This window comes from Procambarus clarkii, chromosome 46 (genome assembly GCF_040958095.1).
Source record: "Procambarus clarkii isolate CNS0578487 chromosome 46, FALCON_Pclarkii_2.0, whole genome shotgun sequence".
NCBI classification, from domain to species: Eukaryota; Metazoa; Arthropoda; class Malacostraca; order Decapoda; family Cambaridae; genus Procambarus; species Procambarus clarkii.
Window position 1 is genome coordinate 3,151,326 of NC_091195.1, and position 19,198 is coordinate 3,170,523.

At 48.7% G+C, this 19,198-nt stretch overlaps 1 protein-coding gene across 2 annotated transcripts in view; it reads left to right on the plus strand.

Annotated features, from left to right (window-relative positions):
• Positions 1 to 19,198, plus strand: part of LOC138350617 (uncharacterized) — a 188,980-nt gene that overhangs the window by 48,566 nt on the left and 121,216 nt on the right. The window contains exon 3 of one of the 2 annotated variants that reach the window (XR_011222159.1): positions 7,335 to 10,363. Coding sequence is in view for 1 of the 2 variants with exons in the window: in XM_069301650.1 (XP_069157751.1) it covers positions 7,335 to 7,486 (152 nt within the window). In the remaining variant the exon portion in view is untranslated. Of the gene's footprint in view, positions 1 to 7,334; positions 10,739 to 19,198 lie in introns of those variants that run through there. The other variant, XM_069301650.1, reaches the window with a different exon arrangement.

Sequence of the window (19,198 nt, forward strand, 5' to 3'; positions counted from 1 at the left end):
CCTCCTCCTCCTCTGCACCACTACCCTCCTCCTCTTCACCACTACCCTCCTCCTCCTCTTCACCACTACCCTCCTCCACCTCCTCTGCACCACTACCCTCCTCCTCCTCTGCACCACTTCCCTCCTCCTCTGCACCACTACCCTCCTCCTATGCACCACTACCCTCCTCCTCCTCTGCACCACTACCCTCCTCCTCTGCACCACTACCCTCCTCCTCCTCTTCACCACTACCCTCCTCCTCCTCTGCACCACTACCCTCCTCCTCTGCACCACTACCCTCCTCCTCCTCTGCACCACTACCCTCCTCTTCCTCTGCACCACTAACCTCCTCCTCTGCACTACAACCCTCCTCTTCTGCACCACTACCCTCCTCCTCCTCTTCACCACTACCCTCCTCCTCCTCTGCACCACTACCCTGCTCCTCTGCACCACTTCCCTCCTCTTCCTCTGCACCACTAACCTCCTCCTCTGCACCACTACCCTCCTCCTCCTCTGCACCACTACACTCCTCCTCCTCCTCTGCACCACTACCTTCCTCCTCCTCTGCACCACTACCCTCCTCCTCCGCATCACTACCCTCCTCCTCCTCAGCACCACTACCCTCCTCCTCCTCTACACCACTACCCTCCTCCTCCTCTGCACCACTACCCTCCTCCTCTGCACCACTACCCTCCTCCTCCTCTGCATCACTACCCTCCTCCTCCTCCGCACCACTACCCGCCTCCTCCTCTGCACCACTACCCTCCTCCTCCTCCGCACCACTACCCTCCTCCTCCTCCGCACCACTACCCTCCTCCTCCTCCGCACCACTACCCTCCTCCTCCTCCGCACCACTACCCTCCTCCTCCTCTGCACCACTACCCTCCTCCTCCTCTGCACCACTCCCCTCCTCCTCCTCTGCACCACTACCCTCCTCCTCCTCTGTACCACTACCATCCTCTTCTTCTACACCACTGCCCTCCTCTTCCTCTGCACCACTACCCTCCTCCTCCTCTGCTCCACTACCCTCCTCCTCCTCCTCCTCTGCACCACTACCCTCCTCCTCTGCACCACTACCCTCCTCCTCTGCACCACTACCCTCCTCCTCCTCTGCTCCACTACCCTCCTCCTCCTCTGCACCACTACCCTCTTCCTCCTCTGCACCACTTCCCTCCTCCTCCTCTGCACCACTACCCTCCTCCTCCTCTGCAACACTTCCCTCCTCTTCCTCTGCACAACTACCTTCCTCTTCCTCTGCACCACTACCCTCCTCCTCTTCTGCACCACTACCCTCCTCCTCCTCTGCCCCATTACCCTCCTCCTCCTCTGCACCACTACCCTCCTCCTCCTCTGCACCACTACTCTCCTCCTTTGCACCACTACCCTCCTCCTCTGCATCACTACCCTCCTCCTCCTCCTCCTCCTCCTCCTCCTCTGCACCACTACCCTCCTCCTCCTCCTCCACACCACTACCCTCCTCCTACTCTGCACCACTACCCTCCTCTTCCTCTGCACCACTACCCTGCTCCTCTGCACCACTACCCTCCTCCTCTGTACCACTACCCTCCTCCTCCTCTTCACCACTACCCTCCTCCTCCTCTGCACCACTACCCTCCTCTTCACCACTACCCTACTCCTCCTCTTCACCACTACCCTCCTCCACCTCCTCTGCACCACTACCCTCCTCCTCCTCTGCACCACTTCCCTCCTCCTCTGCACCACTACCCTCCTCCTATGCACCACTACCCTCCTCCTCCTCTGCACCACTACCCTCCTCCTCTGCACCACTACCCTCCTCCTCCTCTTCACCACTACCCTCCTCCTCCTCTGCACCACTACCCTCCTCCTCTGCACCACTACCCTCCTCCTCCTCTGCACCACTACCCTCCTCTTCCTCTGCACCACTAACCTCCTCCTCTGCACTACAACCCTCCTCTTCTGCACCACTACCCTCCTCCTCCTCTTCACCACTACCCTCCTCCTCCTCTGCACCACTACCCTGCTCCTCTGCACCACTTCCCTCCTCTTCCTCTGCACCACTAACCTCCTCCTCTGCACCACTACCCTCCTCCTCCTCTGCACCACTACCCTCCTCCTCCTCCTCTGCACCACTACCTTCCTCCTCCTCTGCACCACTACCCTCCTCCTCCGCATCACTACCCTCCTCCTCCTCAGCACCACTACCCTCCTCCTCCTCTACACCACTACCCTCCTCCTCCTCTGCACCACTACCCTCCTCCTCTGCACCACTACCCTCCTCCTCCTCTGCATCACTACCCTCCTCCTCCTCCGCACCACTACCCGCCTCCTCCTCTGCACCACTACCCTCCTCCTCCTCCGCACCACTACCCTCCTCCTCCTCCGCACCACTACCCTCCTCCTCCTCCGCACCACTACCCTCCTCCTCCTCTGCATCACTACCCTCCTCCTCCTCCGCACCACTACCCTCCTCCTCCTCTGCACCACTACCCTCCTCCTCCTCTGCACCACTCCCCTCCTCCTCCTCTGCACCACTACCCTCCTCCTCCTCTGTACCACTACCATCCTCTTCTTCTACACCACTGCCCTCCTCTTCCTCTGCACCACTACCCTCCTCCTCCTCTGCTCCACTACCCTCCTCCTCCTCCTCCTCTGCACCACTACCCTCCTCCTCTGCACCACTACCCTCCTCCTCTGCACCACTACCCTCCTCCTCCTCTGCTCCACTACCCTCCTCCTCCTCTGCACCACTACCCTCTTCCTCCTCTGCACCACTTCCCTCCTCCTCCTCTGCACCACTACCCTCCTCCTCCTCTGCAACACTTCCCTCCTCTTCCTCTGCACAACTACCTTCCTCTTCCTCTGCACCACTACCCTCCTCCTCTTCTGCACCACTACCCTCCTCCTCCTCTGCCCCATTACCCTCCTCCTCCTCTGCACCACTACCCTCCTCTTCCTCCTTCTCCTCCTCCTCTGCACCACTACCCTCCTCATCTGCACCACTACTCTCATCCTCCTATGCACCACTACCCTCCTCCTCCTCCGCACCACTACCCTCCTCCACCTCTGCACTAATACCTTCCACCTCTGCATCACTACCCTCCTCCTCCTCCTCTGCACCACTACCCTCCTCCTCTGCACCACTACCTTCTTCCTTCTCTGCACCACTACCCTCCTCTTCCTCTGCACAACTACCTTCATCTTCCTCTGCACCACTACCCTCCTCCTCTTCTGCACCACTACCCCTCCTCCTCCTCTGCTCCACTACCCTCCTCCTCCTATGCACCACTTCCCTCCTCCTCTGCACCACTACCCTCCTCTTCTGCACCACTACCCTCCTCCTCCTCTGCACCTCTACCCTCCTTCTCCTCTGCACCACTACCCTCCTCCTTTGCACCACTACCCTCCTCCTCCTCTGCACCACTACCCTCCTCCTCTGCACCACTACCCTCCTCTTCTGCACCACTACCCTCCTCCTCCTCTGCACCACTACCCTCATCCTCCTCTGCACCACAACCCTCCTCCTCCTCTGCACCACTACCCTATTCTTCTGCACCACTACCCTCCTCCTCTGCACCACTACCCTCCTCCTCCTCTGCACCACTACCCTCCTAATCTGCACCACTACCCTCCTCCTCCTCTGCACCACTACCCTCCTCCTCCTCTGCACCACTACCCTCCTCCTCTGCACCACTACCCTCCTCCTCCTCTGCACCACTACCCTCCTCCTCCTCTGCACCACTACCCTCCTCCTCCTCTGCACCACTACTCTCCTCCTCTGCACCACTACCCTCCTCCTCCTCTGCACCACTACTCTCCTCCTTTGCACCACTACCCTCCTCCTACTCTGCACCACTACCCTCCTCTTCCTCTGCACCACTACCCTGCTCCTCTGTACCACTACCCTCCTCCTCCTCTTCACCACTACCCTCCTCCTCCTCTGCACCACTACCCTCCTCCTCTTCACCACTACCCTACTCCTCCTCTTCACCACTACCCTCCTCCACCTCCTCTGCACCACTACCCTCCTCCTCCTCTGCACCACTTCCCTCCTCCTCTGCACCACTACCCTCCTCCTATGCACCACTACCCTCCTCCTCCTCTGCACCACTACCCTCCTCCTCTGCACCACTACCCTCCTCCTCCTCTTCACCACTACCCTCCTCCTCCTCTGCACCACTCCCCTCCTCCTCTGCACCACTACCCTCCTCCTCCTCTGCACCACTACCCTCCTCTTCCTCTGCACCACTAACCTCCTCCTCTGCACTACAACCCTCCTCTTCTGCACCACTACCCTCCTCCTCCTCTTCACCACTACCCTCCTCCTCCTCTGCACCACTACCCTGCTCCTCTGCACCACTTCCCTCCTCTTCCTCTGCACCACTAACCTCCTCCTCTGCACCACTACCCTCCTCCTCCTCTGCACCACTACACTCCTCCTCCTCTGCACCACTACCTTCCTCCTCCTCTGCACCACTACCCTCCTCCTCCGCATCACTACCCTCCTCCTCCTCAGCACCACTACCCTCCTCCTCCTCTACACCACTACCCTCCTCCTCCTCTGCACCACTACCTTCCTCCTCTGCACCACTACCCTCCTCCTCCTCTGCATCACTACCCTCCTCCTCCTCCGCACCACTACCCTCCTCCTCCTCCGCACCACTACCCTACTCCTCCTCCGCACCACTTGTGGGAACCGACCTGTGAGATTTATATTTATTTAATTTATATACTTCGATAGCAATTTGTATAATGATAAGTGGACTGTATTTCTGCAATAATCTCAATCTCACAAATCGATCCTCTACACATTAGGGGGGGTTTATTAGTATATATATATGCAGCCAATCAAACTACAGTAACTACATACATTGAAGAGGTTCCTTATCTTATAGTACAGCAGGTTAGTCCACCAGGTATAACTAGGGTGTAGACACCAAATTATCCTCTTTGAGGTAGCTTCCATATCACCCAGTAACTGGTGCACAAATCTTGCTTCCTCGTCTTGACCTGTCAAAAGTGCGCTAGCTGTGAAGCCAGAATCCTATATATGACAAGTATTTCAGAGAAAACTGTACATGGAACATGAAGACCTGGCTTAATTACCTTTAGTTTGAGACTTCCACGTGCTCTAACCGGATCACCCTATATAATGACATTAATGGCCATAAATGAAGATACATGGGTTTCGGAAAGAACACTTAACTTGAATTTGTTGACAGCGTGTTGAAAATGGTACACCTTTGGGTTCCATAACACTACGTCCAAGTAAATTTAACAGGAGCCGAATTTGCTCCCGTGTGAGCCTCTGGTCTCGTAAAACAATGGCTGTTTAACACTCCATACTATTGACGTTACTGGCCGACATTGTCCAGATATGATAGGAGCCGTATTTGCTCCTCACGTCTCGGAGGTGACACAACAATGGCTGCCCCTTCCTCACTCTGACGCCTGGCTTACATTGTCCACATGTCAGAAAGTGATAGAAGGGTCACATTTACTCTACTTTAATATTGATAATTAAGTTAATTTATATAAGATGTTTTATGATGGTAAAGTCCAAAGACTAATGTATTTAAGAACAATTCCCAGCAGAATAGCTGGTGAATTATAATAGTATGTGGTGATGATATCCCGTTTTCTTTAGACAGTAATTCCACTACAAGTTATGTTTTCTATGGGTAACTTGTTTATACAATACAGCTATTATCTGTATGATATATTAAATGGTGTCGGATTTTCCGACACCACTACCCTCCTCCTCCTCCGCACCACTACCCTCCTCCTCCTCTGCACCACTACCCTCCTCCTCCTCTGCACCACTCCCCTCCTCCTCCTCTGCACCACTACCCTCCTCCTCCTCTGTACCACTACCATCCTCTTCTTCTACACCACTGCCCTCCTCTTCCTCTGCACCACTACCCTCCTCCTCCTCTGCTCCACTACCCTCCTCCTCCTCCTCCTCTGCACCACTACCCTCCTCCTCTGCACCACTACCCTCCTCCTCTGCACCACTACCCTCCTCCTCCTCTGCTCCACTACCCTCCTCCTCCTCTGCACCACTACCCTCTTCCTCCTCTGCACCACTTCCCTCCTCCTCCTCTGCACCACAACCCTCCTCCTCCTCTGCAACACTTCCCTCCTCTTCCTCTGCACAACTACCTTCCTCTTCCTCTGCACCACTACCCTCCTCCTCTTCTGCACCACTACCCTCCTCCTCCTCTGCCCCATTACCCTCCTCCTCCTCTGCACCACTACCCTCCTCCTCCTCCTCCTTCTCCTCCTCCTCTGCACCACTACCCTCCTCATCTGCACCACTACTCTCATCCTCCTATGCACCACTACCCTCCTCCTCCTCCGCACCACTACCCTCCTCCACCTCTGCACTAATACCTTCCACCTCTGCATCACTACCCTCCTCCTCCTCCTCTGCACCACTACCCTCCTGCTCTGCACCACTACCCTCTTCCTTCTCTGCACCACTACCCTCCTCTTCCTCTGCACAACTACCTTCATCTTCCTCTGCACCACTACCCTCCTCCTCTTCTGCACCACTACCCCTCCTCCTCCTCTGCTCCACTACCCTCCTCCTCCTATGCACCACTTCCCTCCTCCTCTGCACCACTACCCTCCTCTTCTGCACCACTACCCTCCTCCTCCTCTGCACCTCTACCCTCCTTCTCCTCTGCACCACTACCCTCCTCCTTTGCACCACTACCCTCCTCCTCCTCTGCACCACTACCCTCCTCCTCTGCACCACTACCCTCCTCTTCTGCACCACTACCCTCCTCCTCCTCTGCACCACTACCCTCATCCTCCTCTGCACCACAACCCTCCTCCTCCTCTGCACCACTACCCTATTCTTCTGCACCACTACCCTCCTCCTCTGCACCACTACCCTCCTCCTCCTCTGCACCACTACCCTCCTAATCTGCACCACTACCCTCCTCCTCCTCTGCACCACTACCCTCCTCCTCCTCTGCACCACTACCCTCCTCCTCTGCACCACTACCCTCCTCCTCCTCTGCACCACTACCCTCCTCCTCCTCTGCACCACTACCCTCCTCCTCCTCTGCACCACTACTCTCCTCCTCTGCACCACTACCCTCCTCCTCCTCTGCACCACTACTCTCCTCCTTTGCACCACTACCCTCCTCCTCTGCACCACTACCATCCTCCTCTGCAACTCTACAATTCTCCTCCTCGTTAAGAGATGGGTGTGAGGTGTAGCCAGGTGTGGGCTTCAGTTTTCACTTCTATCTACAGGTGTGGGTGGTGAGGGTAGACAGGTGTGAGCTGCAATGTTCCCTCTCATCTACAGGTGTGGGTGTGGAGAGTTGCCAGGTGTGAGCTGCAATGTTCCCTCTCATCTACAGGTGTGGGTGGGGAGAGACTCCTGCGAGGACTTCACCGGAGGGGCGTCACTGGTGATTACCTTACGATTAGGATCCGGGACAGTGAGGAGAACAAGAAGTACCTCCAAGAGCTCAGTGCGTCGCTTAACAATTTTAATAATGTTAAAATATGATAGATTGTTGAGACCAGCCTCACGAGACCAATAATGTACAAGGAAACATCTACGAGGAGCTGGTTGTTGAGACCAGCCTCACGAGACCAATAATGTACAAGGACACATCTACGAGGAGCTGGTTGTTGAGACCAGCCTCACGAGACCAATAATGTACAAGGAAACATCTACGAGGAGCTTGTTGTTGAGACCAGCCTACGAGACCAATAATGTACAAGGACACATCTACGAGGAGCTGGTTGTTGAGACCAGCCTCACGAGACCAATAATGTACAAGGACACATCTACGAGGAGCTGGTTGTTGAGACCAGCCTCACGAGACCAATAATGTACAAGGACACATCTACGAGGAGCTGGTTGTTGAGACCTGCCTCACGAGACCAATAATGTACAAGGACACATCTACGAGGAGCTGGTTGTTGAGACCAGCCTCACGAGACCAATAATGTACAAGGACACATCTACGAGGAGCTGGTTGTTGAGACCTGCCTCACGAGACCAATGTAGATGTACATTACAATTCAATGATTATGTTGTACATCTCTCAATGAGATGATTACATCTCATCAAGTATTAGATGTACATGTGTAGATGTACAGTAATCTACAGATGTACATGTGTAGTTGTACAGTAATCTACAGATGTACATGTGTAGATGTACAGTAATCTACAGATGTACATGTGTAGATGTACAGTAATCTACAGATGTACATGTGTAGATGTACAGTAATCTACAGATGTACATATGTAGAAGTACAGTAATCTACAGATGTACATGTGTAGATGTACAGTAATCTACAGATGTACATGTGTAGATGTACATGTGTAGATGTACAGTAATCTACAGATGTACATGTGTAGATGTACATGTGTAGATGTACAGTAATCTACAGATGTACATGTGTAGATGTACAGTAATCTACAGATGTACATGTGTAGATGTACAGTAATCTACAGATGTACATGTGTAGATGCACAGTAATCTACAGATGTACATGTGTAGATGTACAGTAAGATGTACATGATGTACTCCAGATGTACTCCTTTCATCAAAATATGTGGTTCGTATTTGGTGTAATTCTTGTGCCAACCCGCAGATCTTGATGTTGCAACTGCTGTGTACTGGTCACTATATATCTTCTGCATTGCTCTATTGCTAATTACTTTCTTAATCTGTGATAGACTCTGTGGTATGTAAATGTCTACATTTCTTCTCTTAGTTGCAAGTTTTGCAGCATCGTCTGCAATGTCATTTCCAGTTATTCCCATGTGACTTGGCACCCAGTTGACAGTACCCAACGGCCTTGATGTTCCAGTGTTTGCATTTTAGTATGCTGGTGAAATGATGAGTTTGTGTATGCTGGTGGAATGAATGAGTTTTTGTATGCTGGTGGAATGAATGAGTTTTGGTATGCTGGTGGAATGAATGAGTTTTGGTATGTTGGTGGAATGAATGAGTTTTGGTATGCTGGTGGAATGAATGAGTTTTTGTTTTGATGATAGTGCGAATGAGTTTTGGTATACGTTGTTTGTATGAGTTTTGGCATGTTGGAGGTATGAATGTATTTTATTGTGCTGGTGGTACCTTCCTTGAGGTTACCTTGAGGCCGTTTAGGGCCTTACCGTCCCCGCGGCCGGGTCCTCGACCAGGCCTCCTCGTTGCTGGACAGGTTAACCAGGTTGTTGGACGCGGCTGCTAGCAGACTCTCGTCTGAATCACAGCCTGGTTGATCAGAGCTTATCAAGTTCTCTCTTGAACACTGTGAGAGATCGGGTAGTTATACCCCTTATGTGTAGTGGAAGGTATAGATAAGCAGCCTTCCAGTCTGTAGTGGAAGGTATAGATAAGCAGCCTTCCAGTCTGTAGCGGAAGGTATAGATAAGCAGCCTTCCAGTCTGTAGTGGAAGGTATAGATAAGCAGCCTTCCAGTCTGTAGTGGAAGGTATAGATAAGCAGCCTTCCAGTCTGTAGTGGAAGGTATAGATAAGCAGCCTTCCAGTCTGTAGCGGAAGGTATAGATAAGCAGCCTTCCAGTCTGTAGTGGAAGGTATAGATAAGCAGCCTTCCAGTCTGTAGTGGAAGGTATAGATAAGCAGCCTTCCAGTCTGTAGTGGAAGGTATAGATAAGCAGCCTTCCAGTCTGTAGTGGATGGTATAGATAAGCAGCCTTCCAGTCTGTAGTGGAGGGTATAGATAAGCAGCCTTCCAGTCTGTAGTGGAAGGTATAGATAAGCAGCCTTCCAGTCTGTAGTGGAAGGTATAGATAAGCAGCCTTCTAGTCTGTAGTGGAAGGTATAGATAAGCAGCCTTCCAGTCTGTAGCGGAAGGTATAGATAAGCAGCCTTCCAGTCTGTAGTGGAAGGTATAGATAAGCAGCCTTCCAGTCTGTAGTGGAAGGTATAGATAAGCAGCCTTCCAGTCTGTAGTGGAAGGTATAGATAAGCAGCCTTCCAGTCTGTAGTGGAAGGTATAGATAAGCAGCCTTCCAGTCTGTAGTGGAAGGTATAGATAAGCAGCCTTCCAGCCTCTAGTGGAAGGTATAGATAAGCAGCCTTCCAGCCTCTAGTGGAAGGTATAGATAAGCATTTGTCTCCTGATTTTATGAATAAGTTTTGGTATGTAATTGATATATCAGCATTTTCTACACTTTATTATCAATATGACTTTCTTTACTATTGTTTATTGGATCACTATTATTAGTTTTGGGTCTTTATTTGTTACGAGATCTTAGTTATTGTAACATTTTAGGGATTTTAGACATTTGGGAATTTTGTCTGACTTTAGTCTGTCTTAACCTTATTATCCTCAAGATCAAGCAGGAGCATATATACACCTGTGTTATTGTAAGTTGCTTAATGTACAACTAAATACAGTAAGTTGCCGACTGTAACTTACAATTATGCATTAAGCAGCTTACCGTATATGTACTTTCATAGTATCAGTATCCTATTGTAAACTTGCTCTAATACAGTAGGAAGCCTTTTGGGCACTTACTTTATTACAGTAAGTAACGTACTGTACAAGATCTTTTGTACAGTAAGCAGCTTACTGTTCAAGTAGTTTAATACAGTAAGTGTCCTTCTGCACACTTAAATGAACAATTTCTTTAGTAAAGAAACTACCATATGTACGCCTGCTTTGATACAGTAAGTAGTACTGTACTATATTTTATATAGTAAAGTACTACAACTATTAAAGTAAATACATGCATTATTTGAAATACAGTAACATATAACTTTAAACAATATAAACACTTTTATTTGCCCTCATTTTCTGAGGCCTGTTGTTTGCAGGTATTAACTTGCTAGTGGTATATGATATGACTTTTTCAACAGAAACAGAGTAAGACAAATCCGAGTGGTAAACGTTGCCAATGGTCCTTAGGACTCTGGCCTGAGACCTGTCTTGTTTAAAGTATATAAACCACGTAGATAAAAAATAAATTAATTTTCTTAATAAATTAAGAAAAACTTAACACGATACAAGAAGACTTAGGCTTTTCAAATTTAACAAAACTTTTGCATGTGCTGGTCAAAACTGTTTATGCTCAGTTTAATATTACGTTGACTTTCCTTTAAATGACTGGAGAGGAAAGTCTCATTTTGATAATTTTCTCAAATTCTTCACCTTCATTATACCTCACTATCAAACTGTTGCTGCTGACAGTGAGAACAGTAACCAACCTTAAAACATTTAAACTGGGAGAAAGCCACTATTGCTGACCTAAAAAAGCTTAGTGTCTGTTTAACAGAAAACTTGATAATATTCATATATCAATTATTGCAACTGTCAACACAAATCTTCAGTGTAATATCTATCAAAACAGTTTCAATTACTCTTTTTTTCATCTGTTATGTCAGTGCTGGTTAAGGAAGGGGAGAGGGAATCCTTCTAAAAAACTAATAGAAGAAGTTATGCCTGGTTGGAATTGTCACGTTAAAGCATTCCAAATTACATCTATTATTGGGATACTCTGTGGCAAGATGCTGGGTGTCCCAGAGATGGCTGGGATACCGTGTGGCAAGATGCTGGGTGTCCCAGAGATGGCTGGGATACCCTGTGGCAAGATGCTGGGTGCCCCAGAGATGGCTGGGATACCCTGTGGCAAGATGCTGGGTGCCCCAGAGATGGCTGGGATACTCTGTGGCAAGATGCTGGGTGTCCCAGAGATGGCTGGGATACTCTGTGGCAAGATGTTGGGTGCCCCAGAGATGGCTGTGATACCCTGTGGCAAGTTGCTGGGTGTCCCAGAGATGGCTGCCTGTCCCAGACCAGACCAAGAACTAGCGCTCTAACCATCATATTATTAACAGGATTTAAGACAAAACAAATGTTTTACAATCAAAGGATTTCTGATTGCCTTAAAAGACAAAACGGTTTATGAATTTCGTGATGAAATTATAAAATTATGAGAGTAAGGAACGTCGTTGAAGATTCCTCTGGGCCTGTATTACATGTAATACTTTCAGAGATAAGTATTCTGCACTATACAGCAGCGCTGTATACAGGGCACGAGACTTAACCTGACCTTACAGCAAAATGATGTCCAAATAAACCCATCCTCATCCTTCCCCCCTCCACCTCCTCCTCATTCTCTCCCTGCCTGTACAACAACACTCTACACACACACTCCACAATACCCAGTGCCCAACCTACTAATCATAGAATTAAGATGTGAATAAGGCTGTCTGTCTAAACTCTTTCTACTTCTTGTTTTTCGCCATTCCAAACGATCATTCCCGAGCGGTAGCCAAAACTGGGATCTTGAAATTCTCGCGATGGTTTGATCGGGCAACTAACAACCTTGTAGCAGGCTTAGGCTATCGATAGGTTCAATTACCAACTGTTCAAGTAGCTCTAGTTGCCCAACAACCAGAAGTTAGCGGCCTCGGCCGAACTAACACCCATCAGCCACTTAGTCTACCTAGACACAACACAAACATCCACCTTAGTATAGATTAGACTCGGCTTCCTGGCCCCCACAAGGCCATGGCGACCAAAGTCAGGTTCACTGACGAATCTGCCCAGATTCGTTCTCCGGCCCAACTACTTGAAGTAATTCATGAGATCACCCAGATTACCTACAAAAAATGTGTTCAAAATAACAACTGGAGCCATCTTGTTGGTACACAATGCAGACCTTCCAGAACTCCTTTCGACCGACAGTCTGAACAAACTATTGGAGTAGGGGGATCACACTCTATCCCCCGGCCGAATTTCAAGCCAAACGCACTATCTTTGTACATAGGATCCATGACATCATCATGGATCACTCAGTTTATGAGATATCTGCAGAAATCTGGAGAAAAAACAGGGATATTAAAATAATTCATGCCCACTGGTTCACAACTCAATCCCACAACAACCAAATACTGAAGCTAACTCTGGCTTCACCGGAGCAAGCAGCACAAGTCTGCAACCTTGGCTTTTCTGCATTTGGCATCAAGTCTGGCACTGACCAAATCACCCTACAGAGGTTTCACAAGCTCAAACAATGCTTCAAATACTTCCAGTATGACCACTATTCCAGTGCATGCAACAATGAAATCCCCAAGTGCAGCAGGTGTGCAGGGGAACACAACTACAGGGAATGCACAAGCCAAACACCCAAATGTGCACTATGCAATGATGCACACATTGCAATCTCTCATTTGTGTCCCCATAAACAGGATGCAATCAAGCAAGCACAAGAAACGGTGACAACAGCCCGTCAACAAGCAGCAATCACCATTCCTGCCCCTCCTCCACCAGTAAACGCCTGGGGTAACCCCAACCAACAAGAGGCACAATGGCCTGTCCCCTGTCCACATGTCCAAGGACTCGTTGGCCTACCTATCTCCTAACAACACAACAGCCACCAGCCAGGCCCAAGCACAACCCAACAACCCCAACCCAAGTACTCTCCACCCCCAGGCCTCATCCAACGCTCAAGAGACACCAAACTCCAAGAATCAACCCGACCCCTCCACCCCGACAAACTAGCAAACACCAGGTCCACCCTTCCTATAGTAGTCCCAGACAGGATTGTACTCAAAGCCTTCACAAGCACCCTTGCCAAAAGAAACCCTATACGCAATCAGCGCCTCACACACCACAGTTTCACACACCGCAGTTCCACACACCACTGTTCTATGAGGCTCAGGGCCAACTCTACCAGCCGAAGCTCATCCTCTGAGGACAGGGTAAGGGCAAGCAACCCCCCCCCCCCAATACTCCATCTGTGAGTAACTCTAGCACTACAAACGTGGACATTGAGAACAGTAGCGTCAACAAAGACCCCTCAATTGTACAGCAACGTGTGGAAAACCTCATCCATCCCCCCCCCCCCCTGCCGGAACCAGGAACATGATCCCTGGTCCAAAAGACCTATCCTCCACCTACACACACATCAGAAGCCAAACCGAAGTTAACAACACTGACACTCGAGCCGAACAAACACATACGACTCACAACCAACAACGGGGATCACCATTCTTCAAGTGAATATCAGACTCTACCTCAACAACAGATACTTCCTCACCCTGGAGGTAGCCAGACTTAACCCAGATATTATCTTACTCAATAAAGCAGCGGTTAGACAGGACCAGCACATCTCTCTTTGGGGATTTTCTACTATGCAGGTCAACAGGGGGATGCACAGCGGGGTGGCAATCCTAATAAAGAGAAGGCTTTCCTACCGCCCCATCCTCATAGAAGATGACCACTTCCTTGCAATAGAATTCACCACCTCACACGGCCCCCTAATCGTCTGCACCGCATACCTACCCCTAGGACTCACTTACCTCCCCTCTATCCCACTCAACAGGCTGCTCGACAGGACACTCCCAACTATAATTGCAGGAGACCTGAATGCCCACCACCACCAGGCCCTATTCAACGCTCCTACCAGAGCAGACCTAAAGGGCAGACAGCTCTTCAGTTTAATGCAAAACAGAGACCTCTCCACCGAAGGCCCCCACTTCAAGACATTCTTTGCTGGCAATGTGAGTGGCATCCCTGACATATTACTGACCAACAGAGACTGTGACTTGTTCCACTGCAGAGTGACGCCAGGCAAGAACGTGGTGTCTGATCACATCCCTGTGGTCACCATCCTCTAAGCGACCCCCTTCCAGTTTGTGACACCTCCCAGGCCCAGACTGGAAACCATGCGAGCCTGGGACTATGACACCTTCCTCACTGACGACCCCATAATTGAGTATGACAACCTACCCACCCAAACAATAGACCAAGCAGTAAACGCCATCCACAACCACATCCAGCTTGCAACTGAGGCCACCTGTGAAAGATCCACCACAAGGGCCCACCATCAATATAAACCGACTCAAGAAATCAGAGGTAAATTGAATGAGTACCAGCGAGCCAGTCAAAGCCACTACCAAACTGTCCAGCCACCAGTGTTGTCCCTACAAACACTCAGAAGGGGAACCTTAGACCTAATGCTAACTCATTAGAGCCACATATGGGGAACCCTTGTGAGACAGGCCAACCAGTACAAAAAGGAGCCGGGAGCCTTCTGGTGTAAGATCAGACAGCTCTTGGGATCGGCTAACCCCAGCCTCACCCGCCTCGTACACACATTCCTTGATGATGATGACGAGGAACAAGAGAAAAAAATAGAAGACCCACAAGAACAGGCTGACCTCATCGGTGCAGAATGAAAAAAAGACATTCACGGCTTCAAACAGCAGAGCCTTCAACAACATTCACTTCATCCGTGTCAACCAATGGACAACAGAAAACGCCGCCTTCCTTCTCAGCACCCCCTTGATAGACCTGACAACCCTCCAAGACGACCACCCACTAACAAGACCCAATAACTATGGTAGACATGAGAGGAGTCATTAAAAACATCCAAGATAAGGCCCCAGGACCATCGGGGATCAAAGCAAAGCAGATCAAATTCCTACCAGGCAATTTTCTGCAATCCCTACTCAACCAATTCAATGCCATGCTGGCTTCTGGTCACATTCCCTTAGCTTTCAAATCGGCCAAGATGATATTCATTCCCAAACCCAAGAAAGACCCCCACCAGCCTGGCAACTACCGTCCAATCTCCCTCTTAGACACAATACGCAAGTGCTTTGAAAAAATCATGTCCAACCATCTCAACTACTACATGGAGTACAAACAACCTCCTCACAAAAAAACAGTTTGGCTTTCGAGCACAAGGGTCAACCTTGCACGCAATAAACATCATCTAAGATGCTGTGAGCTCAATTCGCCAGCAAAAACAGGTAGCCCTAATTGCGACGAGGGACGTCCACAAGGCCTTCGACAGCCTATGGCACGATGGTTTGGTGTATAAATTAGCAAAATTACCAGTCCAAAACTGGACCCTCCTCAGGCCCATCAGAAACTTCCTAAAGAACAGATAAGTTACTCCCAGCTTCAAGGCGAAAGCTGCAGCAGTCTTCACCCCAACAGCTGGAGTCCCCCAAGGGTCGTGCCTGAGCCCGGTCCTCTTCAACATTTTTGTAAATGACCTGCCCCAACCGGAGTACAGGGACACCATTATCGTCCAATTTGCGGACGACGAAAGACACGTAATAACATCTAACCCAAGAAGCCAAGCAGCCAAACATGCAACTGTAACCCGTAAGGCGAATGTAGAACTAGCCAGGACTGCTAACTGGGAAAGAAAATGGAGGATCACCACTAACCCAGAAAATATCCAAATAAGCACTGTTGGATGTATGGCTTTCTCAATTGAAAACGAGGGAAGGAATAAGGATCAGGGGTGAACCCATAGCCATCTCAAACTCCAACACAGTGTTCGGATACAACTTTAACAGTCTACTCAACTCCTCCCAGTACGTCTCCCAGAAGACAGCGATGGCTAGGGGTTCCCTGTTGAGGCTCTTCCGCTTTAGGCAAGCCCCATCCCACATCAAGCTCCACCTGTACTGAATGATAATAAGGCCTAGCCTGGAGTACCCTTACGTCCACCTGAACCTTACCAACCAAACCAACTTGCTGAAGATCCAACGGGTACAAAATAAAGCACTTCGCTTTGCAGTGGGCCTGTCACTGATGAATACGGTAAGAACAGACCAACTCCATGAGACACTCAACATAATGCCAATGAACATCAGACTCAGCTACCTGGCCAGAAGGCAGCTGTACCGCATGAAGCACATGTACGTCCCAGACCCCGAAGATCCCTACGAAGCAGTTAACACCACCAGTGACTACGAGATCCATGAACCACCACACAGGACCAGAAGAATAACTTTCTAACAAAAAGTGAGACACGTCCATGATCAGGCCTTCCCAAGACCTAAAATATTAAGTGGCCTACCAGACGACCCAGATGAGTGGCCCATCCCGGACCCGATCTATACCTAATAAAGAATTAAAAAAAAAAAAATAAATAAAAAATTAAAAAAAAAAAAAAAAAAACCTTTTTTGTGCTATCAGAAGAGTAACTACCGTGATGTTGCTAAGATTAAACTCTTGCAGCCAACTCCACCTAGGGCTTCCAGACACCAGCTAGGACACAAACACTAGCCACCCAGCCAAAGTACTGGCAACCCAACACACCACAAACCCAAACAAACGACACACACATGTCAACCCATGGTGGACAGGCTACCGAACTTTCTAACCTCCTCTCTCAACACCCGCATCCTCTTCCAGAACTTCACCTCCCCATACCCTCTACCTTCCCCAACCTTTCCAAATCCTTTGGACATCAAAGAAAAGAAAGAAAAGAGCCCACTTAGTTCAGGAATGATTTTTCTTGGCCGATGTTGAACTTTTCCTTAATTAAGCAGATGTACCTTTCTGAAGCTGAGGTCCCTATGCTTCGATACAATAATACAAGGACAAGAGATTTATACTGTTGAAAAAAAAAATAGTTACTCTATTTTCAATTAAATCAAAGTTACGTCTGACTATTCCTCGGATATGGTTGGCTTCTTTTACTGCAGCTTCCACTTGTTGAGCAACTTTTGATTTGATTTGTGGATCCTGACTCCAAGGTCCTTCTTCATCAACCTCCTGCAAGGTAATATTTTTTATTTGATAGTTGTGATGTGCAATGTTATGCCCCACATGCAAGGTCTTTGTATTTTTCGTAGTTAAAGAGCATCTGCAAATCGTCCGACACTTGTGGAGTTCATGTAGATCGCTTTGTAAGGCCTCAATATTATGTTCACTCCCTACTTTACCATAAATCTTAGCGTCATCTTCAATTTTGATGATATGGTTTGTGATATTCTATTCTATGTCATTGATGTATTTGAAAAAAAGGGTTAGCCCCAAAATGTAACCTTGCGGTACTCCACTCACCACATTTCTCCAGTCAGAGATATTTCCATTTAGGACGACACTTTGCTTTCTTTGTTTTAATCATTGTTTGATCCATTCTAGTATTCTACAATATATTCCATATGCTTGTACTTTCCATGTCAGTCTTTCATGTGGTACCTTATCAAAAGCTTTAGCAAAGTTTATGTATACTACATGTATTGGAAGTCCTTGTCTGAATAGCTGGTTGAAATTTCCAAAACCTGGAGCAGTTTGTATGGCATGATTTATTTTTAAGACGGTCATTGTTGTGACCCAATGTGTAGACGTGTGTAACACGGGGAAGGGGTTCGGCTCTACTCTGTCCTTTACCCCTTACCTCTACCTGTATTCTAAATTATTTCTCTTCAATCCAAGGGACCCCCAGAGCTACTACTCTAAGCTGAATCCCACGCCACGTGGTCATGAGCCGTTTGACCGGCCAAGATTCTACAGCCTCACGACGTGGTACCTGACTCCTAGCAAACACTAGGATCTCCTTTACGCCGCCACCACCAGACCATTAACACAAAACACAATAACCGGGGTTTGGACCTATTATGCCATCAATACCTTGGAGCTTGACCCCCAGTTATTTGGACGAGGAGGGAAGAATCTACGTTAAGTGTGAGAAATTATAGCAAACAAAGGGATAACTGAACTCTTAATCTTTGTTGGGCTGGCGGCCCAACTAAACTCAGACTCATGGAGACCACGTGCCAAGGACAATGAGAAATACGAAAACATGAAATGGAAATAATAAAAATGCAAATTACTAACTAAATATTTTATTCAAAATCTAAAATAAAATCTAAATCAAAGCACTCCCTATAGTTAACACTCCGTGACTTAGGCATGAGATGAATTAATTTCCTATACAAAACTATAGCAGACTGTACCTTTAACTGCAACCAGCTAGATGTTAGGCTGATCTCTTTAGGGAGAGGGTGAGAGTGGATCACCTTCCCGAGTCGTTGACCTGTCCACACTGATCCTCATCGCTATGCTCAACACAGAAGCCCGAGGGGTATTCCTACGCCAGGTTTACCAAGATTACTAAGCAGGGTTTAAGTTGAACAACTAATCTCTGTTACACTGAACAACCCAGATGGTTGAACTCTTTTAAACTGAAGGTAATTGCACAGGCATCTTAGAGAAAGGCTATTTCCAATTACAAAATGGCTATTTGACCTTTGAGAATTACTACATGTGGAAGGCTTTGGTGACCTGTGACCCTCGGTCGCACAAATCGCTCCGCGAACGAGGCTAGTCCCGGCTAGTGACGTCACTGATGTTGACTTACTCATTATTCAGACAATTGAGGATACTCTTGATACTTTAACCAGGAATACTATTGAATAGAATTTTAATGAAGACTTGAATTTCTCTAAATTACTGAATTCTGTAAAATAATTCATTAT